The sequence below is a fragment of the Protopterus annectens genome, chromosome 14.part0 (assembly GCF_019279795.1).
Source record: "Protopterus annectens isolate FY-2018-M chromosome 14.part0, PAN1.0, whole genome shotgun sequence".
Taxonomy (NCBI): domain Eukaryota; kingdom Metazoa; phylum Chordata; order Ceratodontiformes; family Protopteridae; genus Protopterus; species Protopterus annectens.
The window spans coordinates 863,789,495-863,815,480 of record NC_056748.1 but is presented as its reverse complement, the minus strand read 5'-3'; the positions used below and the strand labels follow the sequence as shown (position 1 = coordinate 863,815,480).

Below are 25,986 nucleotides of genomic sequence, written 5' to 3'. Positions count from 1 at the left end.
TTAGTTTAAGGGTGTGCACACTTATGCAACCAGCTTATTGTACGTTTTTTATTTTTTATATTTTTCCCCTAACAGATTTGTTTGTTTTTCAATTGAATTGTACAGGTTATAGGTCACATTAACATAGGGAAAAGTTTTTAAATGATTTTTTGTGGTCTCATTTTTTTATATCACAAAAACCTGGCATTTTAACAGGGGTGTGTAAACTTTTTATATCTACTGTATATACATACACGCGCACACACACACACACACACACATTTGTATGTAACGTAATCTATCAGACACCTGTTAAGGACTGCGTAGCATAAAACTAGTCAATTTTTCCACCTGTTAATACAGGTAACAACCAAATCACCACAAAGTAAATGAATGCTCTATGTACAGTAAATAAAATCAGTCATCTGTACTTCTCATCCAGTAAGTCCACACACTGTAAATTGTTGCAGCTGGCAAAATATAAGCAATAAAGGCAGTGAGTCCAAGTGTAACATACACATGTGAACTTTGGTACAGCAGCATATCTAGCAGACTGCCAGTGAGTACCAAAACGTCACACCAGCAGGCACATTCTCCAGAACACTATATAGAAAATAAAAGAATTTGTGTATGTACATGGGGCAAGGGGCAGCTTCCCATATGATCACACAACTATTGAGAAATGAGAAAAACCCAAAGTAAACTGAAGTAGCCAGAAAAATAGGAACTGCACAAGAAGCTCTGGCAAGTAATAAGTGGACATGTACACATTTTTTACCCAGCATTTTCAACAGACTGTTGATCACAACCTAAAATTTGCACCAGCTGTCAGGATCTCCCCATCACCACCATACCTCATGGAAGAATCCATGCTTTAGGTGACTCTCCCCATTAATTCAACTATAACAAAAGCCACTCCATAATGTGTTTGACAAGTTTGGTCTCACTAGGTATCCATTCAATAAAATGCAGACTCATGGGATCTATAACTGCATGTGTGTTTACATACATACATATATATATATATATATATATATATATATCTAGGATATGTGTGTTTGTGTGTGTGTGTGTGTATGTATATATATGACTGACATCAGGCAGGACGGTAATCGCATGACCGACGTCATATCCTCAGTCTTTTGGCCGCATGGTCGATGCCGCCGCAGAAGCAGCATTGTGTTAGGCGTTCTGAGATTTTTTTTTTTTTTGAGTTTCAGACGAGTTCAAGTTAGTTGTTGTACCCGTTGGGGAATATTTTAGTTTTTAAAAATTTCTTGTAGGAAACAGATACCGCATAGAATTGCCATACTTTGTGCTTCCCTTTTGTAGGGCTGAGCACGTTACTGTTGTTGGCTCTTGGCTAGTGTGCTATTGTCGCTATAAGATAAAGGGAGATTGGATTGGGAGGTGTTAGTCTGGGGTTGCGGTGCAATTATAATAACGCCGTCGGATGTGCTCCGGCGCCCTCTCACAAAGAAGCCAAGGACAAAAGCCATTAAGCAAAGACTAGACTGGAAGAACCCGGACGGGCGCGGTTCTTCGGTGGTGTCGGTGGTGGGGTGGCTCACGGAGAGGATTTCTTTGTGTTCTGTGTGACTTTAGTATTGCAAGATGTGGCCTCTCAGGGCAAGTCAGAAACTGAGCTTCTCTCCAGGTTGCACCTCCCCTCCCTCCTCAAGGGGGCAAACCCCCCTCTCCTTCTGTTTCTGGAGGCTTCTCCCAGCCAGGTTTAGGGTTTAGCTTCAGTTGGTGCCTAGCTCTTCAGGTACTGTGCCCAAGAAGCAGGAAAAGAATTTTTTTTACCCCTTTATAGGCCTTTGGGCATTGGCCCCTGTTTTGGATGTAGTGGAAGATGTTTTTACAGAGGGGCTTTTAATCCCTGATTCTTTGCCTCCTGCATTACAGGGTGATCTCATAAGTATCTTTTTTTTAAGAAGCCTCAGAGTAGAGGGGGAAACTGTGTTAGGCAGGCCTAAAGGGTGTTACTGTTGTCTGTTAAGGCTTCTGCTGTTAAGACAAGAAGGCTGGGGGCCTTGGATAGATGGGAAAAAGTTTATACTTCTTCCACTCTGCTGAGGCTTTGAATTGAGTTGTTCACATGAAATGTTAAAAAAACCTCAACCCTTCTCAATCAATTGAGCCAATTGTTGATGCTCTGGCGGTAGGTATTTGATTGTAAAGTGCCAAGATCTGGTGCTGTTTCTGAACAGGTGAGTGGCATGCTTTTGCAATGTGGTTTTGTGCTATGGCACGTCTGGTCTGTTAGGCTGCCACTGGGGTTAGTTCTTCTGGGCACGCTTGGCTAAAGGGATCAAAATTTGTCTGAACATGTTAAAAACAAGGATTTTAGATGCTCCTTTACAATCTGACGTGTTGTTTGGTCCTCCTGTTGAGGCAGTTTTAAAGAAATGCTGGCAAGGAAGGGAAGAGCTTCTTAAGTCATTTGGAATATGTGATAGCAGTGCTAAGAAGATGGCCTTTTTACCCCGGACAAACAAAAACGTCTATCCCTTTACTTCCATCAGCTATCTCTAATACCTACATTCAAAAAGGAATTTTTTGTGGGCTCAGGGAATGTCACTAAACAGGGACTCTCTGTGACCCGCCAGAGGCGAAGTCAATTTTAACGGAATGTGATTTGAAGAAGGAGGCCTAAGGCCTAAGTAAAAGAAGTGTGTAAATGGAAGAGATTTTTTTTTTTATTTTGGAGTGCAGAAAAATTTTTTGATGTTTCTAATTAATTTGAGTGTGTGGCTCTTCAATCTTCTTACTGGACAAAGGGTTTTTGTCTTTTTCTCTTAAGGTTCATGCTGCAGCAATTTCATTTCAGCTCACTATGATTGACCCCCCATTTTTTTCTCATCCTTTCTTCAAACAATTTAGAGGGGCAAAGAATATAGAACCCCCCCCGAAGAGCTCCTACTCGGGTTTCCTGATTGCAGGCCCTTATGGTTGAGCCTTTTTTGATTTTCCATAGATAGGGGGTATCATTACGTACTAATCCTTCCTTTATGCCTAAGGTAAAGGGGAATTTTAGATTTACACTGTACACAGGCAGTTGCGATATTATTTTTATGAAACTAAAGGGTTCAGGTTCAGCAGGCAGTTGTTTGTGTTTTTTTCTTTTTGCTTTCTCAGGGGGCCTGTGTCAAAAAACAAAATTTTTCTTGTGGGATTGGTTTTGGCATTGCTTTCTGTTATTCCCATCGGCTCAACAGCTTTTTTTTTTTTGAGGGAGCAAGGGCGGATATTTGGAGGCAGCTACTTGGAGTTCAGTGCATACTTTCTCTAGGCATTATCTGGGGCAAAAGGAAAAGAGGACTGCGATGGGTCATGCACATTGTACCCCTTGTACCCTGGAGTCAAGTGTCATGCGCCCCGACGACGAGCCCAGCCTCATACTTATATCGGCCGACCGAGGGACAGCGGACTACCAAGTGTAAGGACTTCTGTTTGACAAGTGAATATCGGGATAAAATTGTAATTAAGCTTACATATTCATTCTTTCTCTGATGTCGACTTTATCCAGTTTATGATTACAAGGAAACCAGAACCTATCCCAGCACACCCTAAATACAAAACCAAAAAAATGCTAGAGGGACACATTTATTACTCCTTTGCTTTCCCTGTCTCTGCAGTAATCTTCCAATATTGCAAATACTGATGATGACAGGAATTACATAAGTCCATCATGAACCTTGCTCGTTTTGCACTTTTGGAGGCATGTGCTGTCCTGTGTTCATAGGTTCATAGGTTGGTACTGAGCTATCTGCCCGAAGGCATATATTAGCCCAGCCATGTTGTGCGGTATTCACCGCCCCTTTAGTAGTTCCCTAGACCCTTGTACTAGCAGCTAGTACCCTTGGCCCCTATCTAGTAGTGCTGTTGGTGTGATCCCCGGTGTGAACTTTCTGTTACCTATCCACTCATCAAGGTTCCTCTTGAAAAGTGATAGTGAGGGGCTCTGTCTTATGTAGATCGGGACCATGTTCCATAGTAAGGGAAGTCTCTGCTAAGGGAATCTATCCCTCCAGCATGTTCTATTCATTGTTGTGTTGAGGTTTATATCCCTAGAGCGTGTAGCTCGAGTAGATTTGGTGTTGGGTGGGTATCGGCAAGTTGATTATGATCCATGAACTGGCTCTCCCTTATAAACGTGTGAATCCATGGAAAAGTAGTGCAGAAGAGGATATCAGTCTGTCACAGAATGCGCATGTACACACACACACCATAGAAAACCCACATTTTTGCATACCTGTAGTCAGTTTCGATGCTCATAAGTTACCTACAGACTGTGTTTGGGTTATGAAGAATTAGGATTACGTGGTGAAAACCCAAATGAAAGTAACAAAGGCATGCAGACTCTGTGCAAAAGACACTCCAGACAGTAAACAAACTGCAAAACCTTGGAATATGAGGCAGAATTGTTTTAACCACTGCAGCTGCATGCATACCTCTCAACTGTCCAAATTTACTCAAAAGACCCAGACTTTTTTCTTATATTTCTGGCCTGTTCCTAATAAAATTGTTGGTTTTCTGGCAAATCATTGAGGACTGAAGTTAGAAAATGGCAGACATTTGAGTTTCAGATTTCATACCCTTCAGAAAAGTCATGCTGCTGCAAAACAATTCTAACAGCTTTCTGTGTTTATAAGAGCAGTATTTAAAAAGTGTTCCTAATTTTTTGTTTCCAGATTTTAAAAAAAAGCTCGGGCTTGATGTACCATTGCATTTTTTTGTTTGATTTAAAGTCATGAATCTGGTAAGCATACAGATTTTGTATAGGATACCTTTGCAGAATAGAATGCTGTGTAGCAGAGGAGAGCTTTGTAAGCTGGGGTGCCTTCTGTGCAGTGTCTACCTGTCCTCCATGTTTTCTCAGGGGTTTTTTCCGGGTGGTCCAGTATCTTCCCACATTCCCAAGACATGCTGTAGGTTTATTAGACATTCTAAATTGGCCTTAGATGCAAGTGTGTGCCTTTTGAGGAAAGCCGGGTGTTGGGCTGGCAACTTGACACCATAAAACTCTACTGCCACTCATTCTGCAGACTGATGATCCATTGTGCCGACACCTAAATGGAGCAGCTGAAAGGAGAAGAAGAGGAGAGCTTTATAAAGTACCTCACACTGTGGCAGAGGCACAGTGCCTGTAGCACAGCACAGTTGTGTGCAGTGCAGTCTGCAGTATTGGAAATATGATGTCCGGTACATTGCACTGAGGTGTAGAAAAGTTTGGTATATCCACTTCAGTGCAGTATAGGGAAGATGTGCAGTGCACTGTGATATAGAAAAGTTGATGTGCATTGTTTGGCATATCCAGTGCAATGCAATATAGGGAATATGTACAATGTACTGTGGTATAGAGGAGTTTGGTATATCCAGTGATATGCAGTATAGGAAAGATGTGCAGTGCACTATGATGTAGAGAAGCTGTGCAGTGTTGTTTGGTATATCCAGTGCAGTGCAATATTTAGGCCCAAGGGCCTACATAAGCCTAGCCAGCAGGGTTCCATAGCTTACGCCACCCAAGAAAGTTATTTTCCTGTGTCACTATCCAGCAGAGAGACAGAAGTGATCCCCGGGGTGTATTTCCTATTTTCCCATCCACTCTTCAAGATTTTTCTTGACACGTGCTAATGAAGAACTTTGCTTGACATAGATGGGTAGCTTGTTCCAAAGTATAAGAAGTCTCTGGGACAGGAATCTGTTCCTCCAGCATGTCCTGTTTATTGTGGTGACAAGGTTTAGGTCCCTAGAGCATCTAGCTCGGCGAGATTGGGATTTCTTTAGGTGTAGCATGTCCAACAGCTCTCGGTTTGACATAGCTTTATTTGTTAGGCAGAGATCACCTCGGAGTAGGCAGTGTGCTACAGAGTAAAGCTGGAGTTTTTTGAGGCTGCCAGTAATCCTCTTTGTGAGGTACTTCTGTGGCCTTTCCAGTTGCTGCAGATGTCTTGTGAGGTAAATTCCAAAAGGGGCATTGTACTCTATAATGGGTCTAATGAGTGACGAGTAGAGGGGAACAATGACCTCTCTTTTCCTGGATGAGAACCCTTTTATGATGAGGTGTGCCACGTAGAAGGATTTCCTGACTACTGTGGCGATGTGACTATCAAAGGAGAGACTACTGTCCACCTGGGTCCCAAGGTCTCTTATCACGCATTCGGTGTTAAGTAGATTGCTGCCTTTGTGGTAGTTCATGGGTACAGAGTTTTTGCCAAAGGGGATGACACTGCACTTTTTGGCATTGAGCTTGAGGCCATGGCTCAGTGAGGCCCTTCTGTAGGATGTCCACATCATTTGGGGACTTGACTATGGCTCCTAGTTTGCAGTCATCTGTGAACTTCATTAGCCAGAAGCCTTCTTTGTTAGCCTGTACTTCAGAGAAGTAGATACCAAACAGGAGAGGTCCCAGGATGGAACCCTGTGGTACTCCAATTGTCACTGCTTTGAGGTCAGATTTGGAGTCGGCAACTTTTACAGTGTGGGTTCTGTCGGTGAGCCAGTTGGCAACCCATCTTGTGACGTAGGGATTTATACCTAGTTTAATGAGTTTAGCTATAATTCCAGAATGGTGGATGGTGTTGAAAGCCTTGGCGAGGTCAAGATAGGCTGTGTGAACCACCTTACCCTCATCCACGGCTTTGGTAACTGCCTCAAAAAAGTCGATCAGGTTCAGGAGGCATGATCTGCATTTCACAAACCTGAACTGGGTGGGATCCAGAGTTTGGAGGTTACCAATGTCTTTGTTTAGGAGTTCCATGATGATACATTCCATGGCCTTGTAGACCAGGCTCGTCGGGCTAATAGGTCGATAGTTCCTGGGATCAGTGGTGGCTCCCCCTTTGTGGAGTGGGATAACTGTTGCTGTGCACCATTCAGTGGTCACAAAGCGTGATACGAGGCTATTATTGAACATGGTGCTTAAGTGGGGAGCCAGTTCGTTCTGATGTTCGTGTAAAACGAAACACAGCCTGAGATGTTGTACAGTCCCATGGATGCTGTGTTTTTGGCTTTAGAGAGTGCAACTTTTACCTGCATAGTTGTGATTACAGGGACTCTGCATTCTTCCTGTATAGATATGGGCCCTTTAGGGGGTGAGAGGGGGGTAAAGTTAGCACTGAACCGATCTGCCAGGATATTGGCAATATCAGTTGGTTCCGTAATTTTCATGTCTTTGTGCTGTAACTCAGAGCAGGTCTGGGTGTTGCCATCTAGATTCTTGACATAGCTATAGAATGCTTTGTTGTCCTTGGATTTAGTGGCGATTTTGTTTTCGTAGCTAGCTTTGGAGGATCTTATAAGGGATCTCAGCTTCTTACTGAGGCTGACCAGGGAGCTCCTCTACTCATGGGATTTTACTCTCTCTTGCAACAGTTTCTTCCTTCTGTTGTACAGTTTGCTTATGGCAGGGGACCACCAGATTGGCTACCTTTTTCGGAAGATATCTTCTTGGTTCTGTTTGGGATAGCATGATCCATGCACTCGTGTAAGTGCTTATAGAGTGCATTTATGTAGGATTCAGCAGTTGTAACTGTATTGTCCATCTGCATGGATGTCATGAAGTTCACCACTTCTGTCTTAAGAAGCATGAAGTTGGCTTTGGAGAAAATTTTTACTGTGGTTTCCTTAATGGGGGTGGGGGTGGGATGTGGATATCAAGGGTGATAAGCTTATGGTTGGATCGGACCAACGAGGAGTTGACTTAGGTGTGGAACACCGGTCACTCATGTTGGTAATGACTAGGTCTAGGATATTGTTGCCCCTGATGGGGGTGTGGATAAGTTGATCTAGAGCATTGGAGTTTATGAATTCCAGAAAGCGCTGAGCTAAGGAGTTGGTACACGAGTAGTTTTCCCAGTTAATGGTGGGGTAGTTGAAGTTGCCCATTATTAGGGTGTTTGGTTGAAATTTGGATTGCAGTTTTGCCCAGAGTTAGTTGCACTTGGATAACCTCAGATGCATTATGCTGAGCAACTAGCCTGGAGGTGTGGATATCCTTAATGAATATGGACACGCTTCCGCCTTTGGTGTTTCGGTCCAGGTTACATGGCCGAAAAGTGTGGTATGAGTTATAGCCTGGTAGTGCAGGGGTGCTCTCTGGAGCCTTGACCCAGGTCTCAGTCACTGCACAGATATCGATTTTCTCGATTTTAAGGAGTGCCTCGAGTGAGTGCATTTTGAAATTTAGACTTCTAGCATTGAGTAGCATTACCCTCAGTTTTTGCTTGCCTGTTCCTGTTATGGTGGTGAATTTGTTATTTGAACCCTGCCTAACAAAGGCACTATAGGGGCAGCAAGAGCCTCAGCCAGTATCCGGAATCCCAGGGGCGACAGGTGCAGGCCATCTGTGGCAAAACATCGTGGTCTGTCGACCATGTTATCCCAAGCAGACAGATACTGGATTCCCTTAGAATGACACCAGAAGCTTAGCCAATTGTTGAAGTCAGTCATTTTGTCCTTGTACTGTGGTATCATTCTGGGCGATGGCAGAATGCTACTCAGGGCTAGGGTCATACCTGCCTGGGGTACAAGATCAGAAAGCTCTTCCATGTCTCTTTTCATGTAGTCCAGGGAGGTATATCACAGGTCATTCACACCAAATGGACAATGACAGAGTCATATTTGTACTTGTTGTGGGGTGACCTGAGTGCGTGGGTTATGTGGTGGATCCTGGCACCCGACAGGCAGCTGACATTAACCTTCTCCTTGTTTAGCCTGGTGAGTGAGACATCAGTGTGCCTAACTATAGAGTCACCTATGACTAGTGTTTTGGGTACGTTGTTTTGCCTTATTGGCTGTGGTTGAGTGGCACACTGAGTCTGTGGGCTATGTGTCATTTGGGTTGTGTTGGGGGATGGAGGTTGCTTGCGTTTCTGTTTTGGAGGTTTCTGTTGCTTAGACAGATTATTATTTAGAGCCTCAGCAAATGTTTTTGTGTTACTATGTGTGGATTTTGGTGGTGTAGATTTAGTGAGACTATGTGATGAGTGTGGTGTGGTGCAAATGTTTACCTTCTCCTCATGACTGTCAAGTTCAGTCTTGGTTGGAGAGAGCTTTACCTCCAGTTTGGCTAGATAAGTGCAACTCTCACAGGTTGTAGTGTTGGGTGGTAGAAGGAGAGGGTTGTCTGTGTACTTGAGGCAATTTCTACATTGCCTCAAGATGCCCAGATTCATCAGATAGACAGGAGAGAACACTGGGCCTGAATAAAAAACTATTTTGCATAGTCATGAGGAGAAGGTAAACATTTGCACCACACCACACTCATCACATAGTCTCACTATGTCACTTTTATTGTGTAATAGAATTCATCTCACCATTCTTAATGATTTCTATACTAGTGTAAATATCTTTTTTGATCACTTTTTCATTATTATTACTGATTTTTGTATACTTATGGGAACTACTTTCATTTACGATGTTTTAACTATGTTTACCATCCTGTTGCTGTATTTTAGTAATGATCTAACTATTAATGTTTTGGAGCTTTTCTCCCCGGGCCTCTACTGAAAATGGAAATATATCCAGCTAGACTAGCCCGGTCAACAAATGTAAAATAAATAAATACATTTTCTTCTAGATAAGTGAGGAAAGTGAGTACAAGAGCTCTTTTTCTCTAAGTAAGTGAGAAAAGTTAAGTACAAAAACTGTTTTCCTCTAGGGTAATGAGGAAGATTGAGTGCTATAGTAATTAGTAGCTTATTTAGTGCTTACAAGTTCTGAGCATGAATAAGCAAATTTAAGTGCTAAAACTAAGAATCTGTATCTGCACCTGCAGTAGACTAATTACAGGACAGAAACAAGTGCAAATGCAGGCTTTCAAATCAGAAAGTTGAGAGAGATGGAAGATTTCCCAAACGGCCAATAACTACAATTTCTGGGCCAGAACCACTCATGTGGTAGACAGGTTACCTAGTGCTTATCACTCCCACTGATAAGCTAGAAGGCTTCCACCAACACAGAAAAGCTTGGAGGGCTCAGAAGCTTACATACAGTCCTGGATTCAGCAAATCTAAATCTGGACTACACTAGTTACAGGAAAGGTAGGAAACAGGCTTACAGTTTTTTTTTGTTTTTTTGTTTTTTTTTACAGAAAAGTAGTAAAAACAATTCGCATGCAGTGCAAGCTAGCACACATGAGTATGCAGCAATATTAGACCAAACACAGTTTAAAAACTGCAATTAAATTAAAAAGGACTAAAAGCAAGTGCAGAGTTTATTAGGTAGAATGTGGTAAAGAGATAGGACTGGGGGAGTGTCCCAGATCAAATCTACAGTGGGGCAGGCAACTGCAAAAGCCACCAAATGTAAACTACAAACCAAAAATAGGGAGGGTGGGACAAAACAGTTTCAACAGAGATTTAAGCAGCAACTAACAGTGCAAACTTTAAAACCAAAAAAAAATATTCTCAGCTCTGTATATTTGCCTATCAGTCTCTCAGAACAGTGAGACAACAGTTTCAACAGAGATCTAAGCAACAATTAACAAACTTTATAACCAAAAAAATATATACTCAGCTCTGTATATTTGCAGATAATCTGTAAGGCAGTCTCTCAGAACACAGGTTCCAGCAATTTGAATGCAGCTGTTACTATACCAACTGAAGACACGGCAGAAAATGGGGGTGGGATGGGGAAAACAGTTTCAACAGAGATCTAAGCAACAATTAACAAACTCTATAACCAAAAAAATATATACTCAGCTCTGTATATTAAGAATATAGAAAGGAGTTGTTGCAAGCTTTCACAGAAGGTTAAGGTATGATATGATCTAATTAAATTAATCTACTCAGGGTCAAAACAATTACATAACACCAAGAACTATGTAAATGGGACCGGAGTTTTCTGAAATTATTTTTGATTTCAGTGGTCCTAATGTCTACGGGGATGGTATTCCATGTTTTTGCAACAGAAATGGAAAACAAGGAGTCCCCAGGGCTATTGTTGCTTTTGCCTGTGTCAGCTAGTGCTTTATTGTTGGATCTTAAGAGACATTTGTTAGAGTAGATATTAAGTAGACCTTGAAGAGCAGGAACTCTTTAGGGATTGTATAGAATCTGGTGGGCTATTGTAAGCTGGTTATATGTGTGCAGGTTGGGTAATTCTGACCAGGATAGTTGCATGATTGTTATGCAGTGATGTGTCCTGAAGGGTGAGTCAGTAGCAAACCTAGCTATTTTATTGTAGCAGGTGTTTAGTTTGTTAGTCTGCTTTCTTTAGGTTGATGAGTATAGGAGAGGCATAGATGAGTGTGGATAGTAGTTGGGTTCTTGCGATGGTGGCTTTGCTGTCATTGGTGAGGTACTTTTTGCATCTATATAGGATTCTGAGTTTATGGACTTTCTTTATTGTCTGTGCAATCTGCATATCGAATTTCATATTGTGATCTATGATAACCCCTAGAAGTTTGGTGTGTTGGACAAGTATGATGGGCGTGTTATTAGCTGAGAATATTGTGAATGGTGGCATGGGGGTCTAAGGTTCTAGTGGGATAGAATATCATAAGCTGTGTTTTATTTGGGTTAAGTATTAGTTGAGAGTTGGCTAACTAGGTTTCAACAGTGGTAAAGGACTCCTGTCAATTTCTGGAGTTGAGGGAGTGATGGGGCAGAGCAGATTAGAGTGGAGGCATTGACGTACTGGACTAGAATGGCGTGACGGGTAGTTTTGTGGAGTTGGTTGGTAAATATGTTGAAAGGAAGAGGTCCAAGAATGGATCCTTGTGGGATCTCTAGGGTAACAGGTAGGAGGGGAGATGAGGAGTTTTGCCATTTTACTGCTTGTTGGCAGTTTGTTAGATGTCTTGAAACCCCGCTAGTGTGGAATGGCTGAGATTAAGATCAGAGAGAGCAGAATGAAGTTTTGGATGGAAGATGGTATCAAAGGTCATGGAGAGATCTAGGAATACAGTGGATACTGGGTTACTGTTGTTTCAATGTTGGTTTACTGTGTTGGTAAAGCTAATAATGGCTATGGTAGTACTGTGATTGGGGCAAAATCTGTGCTGGGTGTTGGTTAGCAGTTTATTAGTGAGAAGATAGTACATTATTTGGGAATGTATACATTTTTCAAGGATTTTAGATAAGAGAGAGAGAATTGCAATTGGATGGTAATTAGATAGTTCCACAGAGTTACCTCCTTTGTGGAGTGCTATTATATGCAACATTTTCCACAGAGAAGGAATGCGTTGTTCTGATAAAGAGTGAGTAATGAGCATGGAGACTGGATAAGAGATGGCCTTGGCTGCCATCTTTAGATATTCTGCAGGTAATTTGTCAGCGGCCAGGGTTGTGGGTTTAAGCCTATTTAGGTATTAATATATTGTGCTTGTTGGAACAGGGTGTAAGGAGAAGAGGTTTTGGTCTGCTGGTATGGAAGATAGCTTTGGATGTGAAGTGGGAGAACTGTTATTGGTGAGGGCTAGGATGAATTTGGTGAAGTATTCGTTGAATTGGGTGGCAGTGTTATTGGTGGTGGTGTCAGTGTTAAGGGGTGGAGTACTGGTCTTTCCTGGTTATAGGATTTTATTAATGGCAGACCAGAACTTTTGTGGGTTATTTTTATGTTTTAATGCCTATATAGTGGTTCATTTTCTGTCCTAATTTGTTTTTTTTTTTTTTTGGCTTTGTTTCTCATTTCCTGATATGTCTGCCTATCAGTTTGAATTTTATTTTGATACCACAAGTCCCATGCTTTATCTCTTTGTTTTAGTAGTAGACTGATGTGTCTGCTCAGCTAGGGGGCATAGTTGGATTTAGTTCTGACATTTCTGATAGGGGCAAAATGATGGCACTTTCTAGGAGGAGGGATGAGAATGGTCTCCAGTTGTATTGATTAAATGCAGATAAGAAGTCATGGGTTTGAAATTTTGTGCACCAGATTTGTTGGGAGTGTGGAGGATTTTAATGGATTCACTTGGTGTCTAACTGTAAAGGTGGGAAGGTGGTTACTGAGGGTGTGTGGGAGAGAGTCTGAGAGGTATGATTGGGATGGTCTGTTAATAAGGATCCTGTCTAGGATGGACTCCTTTTTTGATTCTTTATCTACCCATGTTGTGGTTTTGATTAGTTGAGTGAAACCGTGTAGGTTAATGTGGTTAGTGGGGTAGAGCTACAGGAGGACCGGTCAATATTAATGCAGCCTAGTATATTGCTCTTATAAACTTAGAAAGTTGCTAGAATAACAGGATCTGTGTTAGCATGCATTTTTTGAAGAATATGAAGCCTAAAACTCAAATGTATGTCATTATTTAGTGACTTCACTTCTCAGTCATTTGCCAGAAACTGCAAATTTTGTGAGGAGCAGACCAAAAGATATGAGGCAAAAGCTTAGACATTCTGCAAAAATCTGGACAGTTTAAAGCTGTGAGCACAGAGATTAAACAGTCAAAATGTTAAGGACTAGTGTTGGTTGAAAGGAAACATTTTGCATAAGTTTCCTTTTGATTGCAGGTATTTGTCATTGTAAACTACATGTGTGTTATAACATTTTCCAGATGTGCACTTCTGGAAGATTTGCAATTTTTATGTGATGCTGTACATATATAGCTTTACTAGTAGGCCTAGGGATGGATGTGTAATATGTCAGTTTTGTAGTGAAATAAAAATAATAATAAAAAGCTAGAGACAGCAATATCCATCTTGCTGTAGCAAAATGTTCAGTTCTTTGCTTTATTCCATTTGGAAGTGTATTTTATGTCCTGTATTTTCCATATTTTATTACAGGAAAATGTAACTTAAAATTGTGTGAAAATTAAATAATTTATGAAGTACTGCACTATTTGGTAAGGATGATGTCAAACAAGGAGGATGAGGTTAGGAAATTTTTTATTTAAAGTCTTAGAGCGAGAGATGTAGCTGGAACTAAAGCTGGCACTATGGGAATGGGTCAGGGTAGCATGCTGTTTGCATTCCCTAACTTTCTTACAGTACTGTAAATGGTGCTACATAAGTAGTGATATTAAAACCAGTCTTTAGATAACTATAGAAATGTAGGCTTTGAACTTAGCAACTTCTTACAGTGAGGTGGATACATGGAATATTTTTGGGGATGAAATGTAGCTAATTATAGGATTCAGTTGTATGGGAGTCCTTAATGACTGTCAGTAGATTCCATAGGTTGTAGGAATTTTCTGAGAAGTGCTTTAGCAAATGCATGTAAATTAATAGACAAGAAATTTTAGGAATGTGCACCACCAGGCCTTAATTGTTGCATCAAAGATGAACTTCTTGGTTGCTGTGTCCTGTTAATGGAGTGCTCACATTTTATGGCTTCTGTACAACTGATACATAATATATCCATGGGGTGGGGTGGGATGGGATAATGTTATGATGGGTCTGGCATCAAATTTCTGAACATCTGTTTTGATTACAGAAAGAGAATACTTGTGAATAGTGTTAGATTAGTTTTCCATAATTTCGCAGATGCAGTTTTAAGTGTGCCTGACAAAGTCAGTGCATAGCATTAGCCAGTGTCATGACATAGAAGGGTGAAGCCTTGAATATGGCCTAGGCAGCCTGGATTCGATTAGCAGATCTGGCATTTGATGTTCTGGCAGGAAGGGATGGGCATACCCATCTTGGGTGGGATGGCAATCTCATGTGCTTTCACCGCATTCAATCTCTACTGGAGGCTGGGGACACCAGGGGAAGAGGACATTGTCCATGCAGGAGAAAATAGGGAAGATATTGGCTGTGCTGCTGCAGAGGTAGGATAATACGTAGGCACTTAAACCCTCAGAATGACAGGAGAGCACACAAGGGAAATGGCATTAGGGCATAAATAAGAAACCCCCCCATGGCAACAATGTAACATACTCTCAGGATGCTGTAGTCTCCTGGTCGGCCGTGACCCTAATCAAAATTATTGCAGAGGAGGCCAGGTGGGTGAGCTGACCTAATAAATGAGGAGCGGCATGAGTCCACTAATGGTCAGTGATGGAGGAGGACAATAACCTACAAAAAAGGACAATACAAAGCATTACTTTAGAGTAGCATATTTCAGATCATGAGACCAGTCTCCCTAGAGTGGTCACATCATATTTCAGGGGATGCATAAACAAGTATGTGACTGCTGCTTAGCGGCAAATGAACAATTTGTCATATCATGCAGTTTGTTTCATATGTATTCAAGGTGGTTGGATGGTGTCTTCTGTACATCTAAACACTATCCATAAGAAATGTTACTTAACTTTTCATGAACAGTACATGTTGTTTGAGGAGAGTTTTAAGATAATTGTTTCTTATCTTTGGAAGCACAAGGTCTTTCCTGCATCACCATGAAGGGCCATAACAACAATATGTCAAAACTGATACTCTGTACAGCTAAGTAGAACTAACAGCCAATTATTCTTTAAAGCTGCAAGTGTTTTTATTTTTGTTAATGTTTAAGTGATTTTGTAGCATGTTATCATTGCATGTGTGCATGTCTCTGTTCCATTTCATTTTTATTTTTATTCATTGACTTCACATGATTTTTTTATGTTTTTTTTTTCAGCTACACAATTGTGTGAAACGAAAACTACTGCCTGGGATAGCCCAGCGCAGACAATCACATTAGAGCATGCCCAGCCTGTGTTGGCACTAACTCCAGTCAGTCCCCTGGCTGAAGGCAACGTAAAACGTAAGTCCAAGGCCAGCTCAGCCAGTGGGAAGAGATTGTTGATGCACAGCGTACCTTTTTTTCTTTGCTTTGCATTGTGTTGTTTGTTCTAACCATTTGTTTGTGTTTTTAACTCCCTTACACTCCTGTAGCTCCTGTTGCTGATAGAAGTTTGCCTGAGACTAAGAATGTTGAGCAGTCACCTGCTGTACAGAGCTGTGAGTCAAACTAAATCACATGACTTATTTATTATACATTATGGAGTGATTTCTGATACCTCTTTCATTATTTTTAAACCAAGTCAGTGGTTTGGTCCAAAGGCCTTTTTAAGCATAATCTTAGCAGAGAGCACAAAATGTTACAAAATTTGGGGTAAAGTTTACAACTTGCCTATAAGCAAGTATGCAAACACTTGAAGGCAGATGTTCATCATGCATACAGCTGCAGTCATCACAGATGGGTTCTCCTGCCATCAGGCGGGTCCTCGGTCGGCCGAATTCCAAAGTCTTGGTCCGGTGTCGGTTGTTGTCGCTTTCTTTCCGGACGTCAGTGCGACAGGGGTATATAAGACACAGCCGACGCCATTTTCTTCAGTCTTTTTTGTCGCGCTGTGCCCGAAGCAGAAGCAGTTCGCAAGTGCCAGTCGGCCAGCTCCTGAAATTACGAAAATTTGGAAACCGAAGTCTTCTTTAAAGCTAAGTACCCCGTTGGGGAAACTTTTCTTGCCTCAGACCGATGTCAGACAAAGTTAACAATTGTATTTCTTGTGGGAAGCAAATACCGCATAAGGATTTCCATTCCCTCTGTATACCTTGCTTAGGCCCAGACCATGTCTCGGGCTGTCGCTTTTGTGCTACTTTCAGTAAACGCACTATTAAGCGTCGGGCGGAGTTCGCCCAGCACTTTTTCGGTAAAGCTTTTAATTATAAGATGTCGTCGGAGACTCCGACTACTGTTTTGTCCAAAAAACGCAAGGACAAAGACCGACACGCGAGGTCCATGGTCTCCACCGACACCACGCCAAAACCGGCTACACATGGTCCGGTTCTCAGCGAGGCGCCTACGCAGCCCCTGACTACCGACGACCTTTCTCTGGCGGTGTCATCTGTAACCGAGACTGCAGGTTCCTCGGCCCACACCTCGACTACAGCTACCGAAGCCACTGTGAGTGTTGAGCCTCTTAATGTGGACAGGTCCACTTCCACCCATGGTGTCTTCAGACCTTCTTCCTTTTCCATAAAGGCCTTTACTAAGTCAAAATCAGCCATGTATTCCAAGAGGCCTGTTGCACAGGGCCCATCTCCAGGCCCCATGCCTAAAAAACAGATGCTCAAAATGGCTGAGGATTTAATTACACTTATCAGGGGTTCCCAGCCCCCTCCGGACAAGAGACCCAGAGTGGAGGAAGATTCTCCCTCTTCTGACCAGGGCTCCATTATTTCAGAACATTCTGATGTGGAGGAGCATTCGTACTCCCCTTTTAAAGATTCTGATGCAGAGCAGTCTATTCCTTCTGTATCCCCCCCAGAGGATTTTTCATTCGGGGAAACCTTGCATACCTTGAGGGAACACTTCCATTGGGAAGGCCAAGATTTCTCAGATTCCAAGAAAAGGCTTAGGGAATTTCTGTTGCTACCTCAGCACAGACCTCTGGCGATACCTCCTGTCTTGGACATACTTGATGATGTCTACTCGGAGTCTTGTTTTAACCCGGATTCCCTGCCTCCCGCCCCAGTCAAGCCTGATAGGTACTACTGAGTTCCTAACTCACACCAATTCCTTTACAAAAGCCACAATGCAGACCCTGAAACCATTTCTCAAGGCCCCAAGGGAATGAAGGCCTCTACTGCTAAGAATCCATTACCTTCCGAGAGAGAGTCTAGATCCTTAGAAAGGTGGGGAAAAAAAGTATATACCTCAGCCACCCTAGCCATGAGGGCCTTAAATTGTCAGTTCCATATGCTTAAATATCAGCAGTTTCTGTTATCGCAATTAAAGAATAAAATGTCACAACCTGAAAACCAGATTTAAAGGAGTTGCAGGATGTGATACATAGTGCAGAACAAGTGGGTAAACGCACCTTACAATGTGGCTATGATGCTCTAGAAGCCTCAAGTAGAGCTGCTGTTACAGGATCAGTCATTCATAGACATGCCTGGCTTAGGGAACAAACCTTGCCTGACCATGTTAAAGCTAAACTATTAGATGCTCCTTTACAAAAGGAAGTATTATTTGGTACTAATGCTGAGGAGATTCTACGAAAAATGGAAGAAAAAGCTAAATCTATGCAAACAGTAAAGGCTTTTCTACAGGTTCAACCACCACGTTTTAGCAGAAATTGGCCTTCAAAAAACTGGTCCTTCCCAGCCACGGACAAGCCCCAAAGAGGTAGATACAGGCACACAAGGGGCAGAGGACAATCTCAAGGATCATATAGAGGCAGACAATGGCAATCTCCAGCACCAAGAGGTGGTGAAGACAGTGCACAACAATACAGGAAACAAACCCAATGACATTCCCCTTTGCATGCCAAGCAAGGCTCAGGTGGCAGCACCCTTGGGAGGAAAGCTGGCATTATTTTCAAAAAATTGGCATATTGTCACAAAAGACAAATGGATCCTGGACATTATAAACAGAGGCTACAGATTTCATTTTCACACACTTCCAAAAATGAGAGGCATGCCGAACCTGCCATACAATCAAAGGGCAGAGGCTCAAATACAAATTTCAAAGCTAATGGGCATGAAAGCTATTCAAGAGGTACCTACTCATGAACAAGGTCAAGGTTTTTACTCAAGACTATTCCTGGTACCAAGGAAGGGAACCGATTGGAGACCCATTTTGGACTTATCCATCCTAAACACATTTCTACTTGTACCAAAATTCAAGATGCTCACCTTACAGCAGCTTCTTCCCATGCTGGGCAAGGAGTCTTGGCTGGTAACATTGGACCTCAAGGAGGCATACCTGCATGTCCCAATCAGACAAAGCTGCAGAAGATACCTCAGATTTCTTGCAGGTTCAATCCACTATCAATTCTCTGCATTGCCCTTTGGCTTATCTACTGCACCCAGAGTATTCACGAAATGCCTGGCATCAATAATTGCCTACTGCAGACTTCAAGGGATACAAATTTACCCTTATTTGGACGATTGCCTGATCCAGGTGGACAGCAAATTCTTACTTCTTAAACATCTGGCTTATGTAACACGGTTATTGAATTACCTGGGATACACAGTCAACAAAGAGAAATCCAGGCTAACACCATCTCAGAATATAATTTTCCTGGGTGCCAACTTGGACACAAACACCCAGGTGGCCTATCTTATGCCAGAAAAACAGGGGCAACTAACTCAGTACTTCAAGACACTAGCAAAGTGTTCCAGGTTAACTGCAAGGAAAATCCTGCAGGCTCTGGGATTCATGGCATCTTGCATTCTTCTAATCCCATATGCAAAGTTGCATATGAGGAAACTTCAATGGTACCTAAAGAACCTATGGTCTCAACACAGCCACAGTCTAGAAACAATAATACCACTAATTCCATGTTTGCAAAAGGAATTTCTATGGTGGGCCCTAGCATGCCAAACAAACACAGGTCTACCATTCTGCAAGCCTCAAGCAAATCAAGTCATCACAACAGACACCTCAGACTACGCCTGGGGGGCACACATGATGGACAGGTGCATCCAGGGCAAGTTGTCCCAAAAGGAAAAGCATCTTCACATCAATCAAAAGGAGATGCTAGCAGTGATAAATGCAGTTACAGCTTTCAAAGACCTTTTGCATCCAGGACAGTTATTGATAAGAACAGACAACACCACAGTAATGTGATACATAAACAAACAAGGAGGAACACATTCATACCCCCTGTGCAGGCTGGCCATGTCACTTTGGAACTTGGCTCTGGAATGTCAAATCGAACTTCAAGCACAGTACCTGCCAGGTTTGGAAAACACGTTGGCAGACAATCTAAACAGAAATATGACAGATCCGCACGAATGGAAGTTGCATCCTCAAGTCTTTACAAAAATAATCCAAGCGTGGGGAAGGCCGGACATAGATCTCTTTGCCTCCCAGAAGAATCATCAATTGACAAAATTCTGCTCAAGGACATTTCATCCAAAGGCCTGGAGGGTGGACGCCCTTTCTTTCAGTTGGGCAGCACTGACAGTTTACGCCTTTCCACCTTTGCCTCTACTGCCCAAGGTGCTCTTGAAGGCAAGAGCAGACAGACCAAGGATGATATGGATTGCACCAGACTGGCCAAGACAACACTGGTACCCACTCCTGAGGAGTCTAACACACTCTCCTCCCTGGACCCTACCTCTAATGCCTCTTCTCCTGACTCAGCACAGCTACCAAGTTCTACACAGCCAGCTGAAAACACTCAACCTGACTGCATGGAAAATTCCTTAGCACCACAACAGACCCTACTCTCCAAGGAGGTGCAGGATGTCATTTTGGAGGCAAGAAGGCCATCTACTAGAAAAGCTTACTCTGCAAAATGGAAACGGTATTGTGTTTGGAATGAGAAAAAGGGCCAGGATCCTAAGAAACTGAATTTGCCTCAGATATTGTAGTATCTAGCTGAGCTGCTGAACAGTGGACTTTCATTTTCCTCCATTAAAATACATGCCTCAGCCATTTCTGCAGAATACAACACTGATCCACCCTTATTCTCTCACCCACTCTTAAAGCAGTTCCTCAGAGGGGCTAAGAATATAAGACCTCCAAGGAAACAACCAATACCAGCCTGGGATCTAAACTACATTCTAGAAAAATTAACATTGCCTCCCTTTGAACCAGCTGCCTCAACAGATTTGCAATATTTGTCCTGGAAAACAGCTTTCCTTCTGGCTATTACCTCAGCTCGTAGGGTCTCAGAACTACAAGCCCTCATGGCTGTGCAGCCCTTTCTCATTTTCCATCAGGACAGGGTTTCTCTACGTACCAACCCCTCATTTATGCCTAAGGTAGTATCAAGGGTAGCTTTAAATCAGGCCGTACACTTACCTACCTTTTACCCCAATCCTCAAAACAAAGGGGAAAGGCTGCTACATTCCTTAGACATCCATAGACAGCTGCGTTACTATTTGGACAGAACAAAGCCTTTCAGGAAGTCAGAACAACTCTTTGTCTCCTATGCTGTAGGAGCTCAAGGGAAGCCTATTTCCAAACAGACAATTTCAAAATGGATAGGTCACTGCATACGTTTTTGCTATTCCTTTCATAGTAAATCTGTACCTGCAGGCATCGGATCCCACTCCACAAGGGCCACAGCTACCTCTGCAGCCTTCCTCAGAGGAGTCCCAACCAAAGATATTTTGGAGGCAGCCACTTGGAGTTCTGTGCATACCTTCACCAAACACTACCACCTACCTTTATATTCCAAAACTAGAGCAGGCTTTGCCACTGCTGTGTTGCAGGGCATTCTGGCTCCTCCCAGTTCCACCTAGTGCCTACCACCCTGTGCGTAGCTTTGGGATTCTACCCATCTGTGATGACTGCAGCTGTATGCACGATGAACATAGTACAGTTTTGTACCTACCATAGATGTAGATGTTCGAGTGCTAATACAGCTGCAGTCCAGGTTTCCCTCCCTCCTTCCCCTCTGGGAACATACCTAGTGGCTAACTCCCCTACTTTCAACCTGTTTGGGTTATCCTTCTGTGGTGTATTTGCTTGCAACTACTGATTTAAGATTACATTGCATTGCATGATTATATATATATATAATATATATTGCCTTCCTTCTGGGGGCACCTGACATCTCGGGCAAGAAAGACTGAAGAAAATGGCGTCGGCTGTGTCTTATATACCCCTGTCGCACTGACGTCAGGAAAGAAAGCGACAACAACCGACGCCGGACCAAGACTTTGGAATTCGGCCGACCGAGGACCCGCCTGACGGCAGGAGAACCCATCTGTGATGACTGCAGCTGTATTAGCACTCGAACATCTACATCTATGGTAGGTACAAAACTGTACTTTGTATGTGGAGGGGGGTGGGGGCAGGTAATGCAGGAGGACAACAAATCACAGAAAGTTTTCAAACAATAAAAATAATTAAAAAAAAAGTTTTGTCTAGCTTAACAGTGACACACAGGATTTTTTTTAATAAAGAAAATGGGACGAGGGAGTGAAAAAAACAGTAAGCATAATGTTTAAAAAACTATAAAACCTAAAAATATGGCACACTTACTGACACATCTAGCTGACATTTACTTCAGCCCTGAAACATAAGAAAACAAACCGACTTAGGAGAGATCACTGTGTAAAATAAGTAGCAATTATTGAAAGACTGTTCAGGTTTAGCCAGGGTTGCACTTGCAGAGAGAAAGTCTTTCTCACATAATTTATATTTAAAGTAAATGTGCTCCCCAATGCACCTGATGGGACTGGGATGCAGAGTGTGGGACTGAGGAGCAGTCTGTAGAAAGCAGGCCTCCCAGTGTAGAAGTTAAAAGAAGATCTCCTTAGAGAAGTTGCATTCTTTAATTAGATGCAAGGTTATATCTCTGGTTGGATTTATTTAGTTTATCTGCAGCAAAAAATAAATAATTAAAATAAATAAACAAAATGTCAGTTGATGTTGAACAGTAGGCTATGCACAAAAGAACCGAGTGGAAATGTAATATGTCCTTTGACAGGGAGCCAGCCAACAGTATTGAGAATGTTGCAATGGTGCTTGCTCTGGCTAGAAACAGTGATAAATATGCAAACTCTTTTTACGCCAGTTTGCATAGCTTTAATATTTTTACCCAGTGATAAGCGGGACAACATATTCCATTCTGGGGTTCAGAATGCTTTGGTGTGCATGGATTAGCTAACTTGATAGATGAGTATCAGTGGGCTCATCACGTCATAATGTGGACAGCACAGCTTGTAAAGGTCATTGAGGGAGGAAGGCAAACTCAAAAGTGTTTGTTATGAATTATAAAGTAGATGGGGCTGTTGGAGCTGTGAACATTGGCCTGATCTCATACTGTTAAAAAAAAAAAAACAGCTATGTATTATTGCCAGCACATGTATAAACAAATCTTTGCAGCATTTCTGACATTCCTGATAGTTTAGAACATGACCTGTAAATCAACAGCTTGTAGTGGACTAGAAACTTTATGGAATATGTAAAATAGCAGGTTTCAAGTCATCAGGCATAGTGCTGTGTATGGAACAGTGAATATAGGCTATGTTTTAGACGAGTCTGTACCAGGTAATCGAACTTTTAAAAGTTCGAACACCATATGGTTGAGACCATATGTTCGAACTCTTAAAAGTTTGAAAATCAAATAAAAAAACCCCCAGAAAAAAACTACCTGAAAGCTTAAGCAGGGGGGTAAGCCCCCCGCTCTTTAAATATAGCAATCCTGAGATTGCACTACAGTGCAGAAAATGGAAAACTTCCATTGCCGCAATGTACAGGGATCTCCATTAAAACGTTCGAACTTTTAAAAGTTGGATCATATGGTGTTGATAGGAGCCCATTTTAGACATGAGCATGACTCTGTATCTGATATACTGACAGCAGGACAGTTTAAATATTGCCAAAGTGGACAAGCATTTCTATCATTCACACTAAGCCAAAAGTTCAAAGCAGAGCCTTATACAGTACTTGATGGGCAGGTGCTTGGACACCTTTGACATTATGGCCTTTTGCTAATCCTAAATTTGCAGTAAATATGATCAAGCCGCAACACTAAGTCCACACATGCAGTTAGAAGTTATAACCTAGAACTCTGCTTAATAGGAATAGTGTCAGTAGCTGACTGATGTCACAGAACTGGACATATCTAAGGCCAAGGTATACAAGGGCAAGCCAGGATTACAATAAAAGGAAATGGCTAACATCCGTACAGTTATGTAAGTTAAACAGTAGCCGAAGTTACTGAAATAATGATTGCAGAAATAACATTCTAAGCAGGCCAAGCAATCTTAAATCAGTTTTTCTCTCACAAGTGGCAGAGATCTAAAGTAAGACACTTTAATTAAAGGAGACCATAGACTATCACCTTATAATTTATGTAAGCCTTGCAGCAGAAAGTCCATCTGCTTGTGAAGAAAATGGCAGAGGGCTGAAACAAGATGGTATACCAGTATATAAAACACAAGAAGCAAAGTTTCCTTAAAATATCCACTACTTGGAGGTGTGCTGAGGGTTCACCTTGCAGAAATAGCAGGTCCCAATGGTGCGCTGCAACAACCCAAACTCTAAGGAGATAGGAAGAGTATGCAATAAAGCAGCCTGAGAACAAAGGGATACGATCCACTAATGGTCCGGATATCAGTTAATACTTTAAGCATGTGGTCCTGCAGGCTATTTAGGATCCTAGCATAATTTTCCACTTGTTCCAGAGTATTGTCTGGTTAAGTGGCTTGATCACAGTCATACTGCCAAAGGAGGCCCAGAAGACTGAAATAATAGTGAACAGCAGAAAGTAGCTAATTAACAATGTATTACCTTAATCTCCCACAGTGCTAGACTTTTTGAAGGAAGGAGAGGTTTCTTGGAACCAAAAGTTAGCTCAGAATAGCAGTATAGTCTTTTTTCATGTCTCATGCATTTCACTGGACATCCCTGCCTGACTGTGCTTTTCAAGGCTTTTAATCCCTTATTGCCAATACAATACATTCTGCACCATTGCTATAAATAGTCTTCATCAATGCTGGTATCCCTGATAACTCTCCACCATGCAGAGCTAAAGAGGACTCATCAGGAGCAAAAAAAAAAAAACTTATTTCTGAGATTGAGGAACAAAAACAAGGTCCTCTCTCTCAGATTGAGGAGGACAAAAATAGTGGTTTGTTTAAAACTATATCCTAAAGACTGGATCAAATGTAACAAGCAGCTTATTACCGTCAAAACAACCAGAAAGTGCTTTTACTGTCAGAGTTTCAGCCCTAATGGCAAATGCAGTATTGGTATTAATTTCTAAGTGCCAGTAACCTTATCAACAGCTGCCAGCTGTGCCCCCTAACACCTTGCACCTGGGGCAAAAATCTCCTTTGTCATAGCCTAGGTACGCATCTTCCTCCCTCCATCACCACTCCCTCTAACATACACGTATATATTTAATTTTAATTTTGATTTCGCTTTAAATGGGTAAAGGGGTGGTCCAGGGACTATTTTCACCCATTACCCTTGCCAGGATTGCAGTAACAATATAATGGTGCAGGACACTTGACAGGAATATTAAGAGAGTATTACATCCAAAGAGTACTCGCATAGTATAGCACAATATAATCTTAAACATTTATGGTAAGATATGAAGACTTCACAGTTACACAATGTGTAGTACATAACTATTTACAGAGTAACTGTATATTTATTTACTTATTTAAACATGCTTATTTGTTTTGGCTGGAGCAGAGCATGGATCAGACCCTGTGATGATGATGATAAAAACAGGGTGGTAGTATCCACCAACTAGGTTAATATTACAGCATGTGAGTGTTGACATTAACTCCAGTCAGTCATTTGGCTGAAGGCAGCACCAAACACAAGTCCACAGCTGGCTCAGCCACTGGGAAGGCATTGACAAAGACAACCTGCTGCTTATTTGTTTAAGCTTTGCTTTGTGTTATGTATTCTAACCACATGTTTGTGTTTTAACCCCTTCACACTCCTGTAGCACCTGCTGATGATAGAAGTTTGCCTGAGACTAAGAATGTTGTGCAATCTCCTGCCGTGCAGAGCTGTGAGTTCAACTAAATGAAATGACCTGTTAATGTATTAGAGTGATTCCTGTAACCTCTTTCAGAGTGTGTGTGTGTGTGTGTGTGTGTGTGTGTGTGTGTGTGTGTGTGTGTGTGTGTGTGTGTGTGTGTGTGTGTGTGCCTTTCACTCTCTCTGTCTCTCATATATACACATTCTCTGGAAATACTATGCATTCATTTTTAAACAGATGAGCGGGCTGGTCTAAAGATCTTTTCAGCCATGGCTTAAGCACAAAACAAAAAGTATTAAATGTTTTGAGGGAAGTTTACAAAATATATGATGTTATGTTGTCCCCATCTTGCCTTTGTTCTTGCTGGTTGGGTTTGGAGCCAATCCTCGACTCCAACTCGGCCAATTTACTATAGCTTGAGAGCTTATACTGACTCGAGGCTAACCCCCTATCCCAACATGCCTAGTGGTAGCTACCCAGATCTCATTTGCCACTTGCAGCATCGAGATTGCAACTACTAGTTCAGGCTGGCTATTTAGAGTTTTTTGTATTTTGCTGTCATCATTATCAGGATTTTTCGAGTTTAATTAAACTTGTTGGTGTCTAGCTTAGTCCTCGCTTGACTAACAGCCTTCTGACCTTCCTCTGCTGTTGTTTTTTGGGTCCTTTAGGCCATAGTTTTCTTAGGCCTTGCTTTCCCTTTGAGCCCGTATAACTTAGAGTGTTCGTTTTCT

At 42.0% G+C, this 25,986-nt stretch overlaps 1 protein-coding gene across 19 annotated transcripts in view; it reads left to right on the top strand.

Annotated features, from left to right (window-relative positions):
• LOC122789306 (calcium/calmodulin-dependent protein kinase type II subunit gamma) overlaps positions 1-25,986 on the top strand; it is a 2,351,533-nt gene that overhangs the window by 2,176,861 nt on the left and 148,686 nt on the right. For 8 of the 19 annotated variants that reach the window (XM_044056632.1, XM_044056627.1, XM_044056637.1 and 5 more), the window contains 3 exons: positions 15,481-15,606; positions 15,738-15,803; positions 25,217-25,282. The exons of 9 other annotated variants lie outside the window; for them this stretch is intronic. In XM_044056632.1, the coding sequence (XP_043912567.1) occupies positions 15,481-15,606; positions 15,738-15,803; positions 25,217-25,282 (258 nt within the window). The remainder of the gene's footprint in view (positions 1-15,480; positions 15,607-15,737; positions 15,804-25,216; positions 25,283-25,986) is intronic. 2 more of the 19 variants (XM_044056631.1, XM_044056636.1) reach the window with 2 other exon arrangements.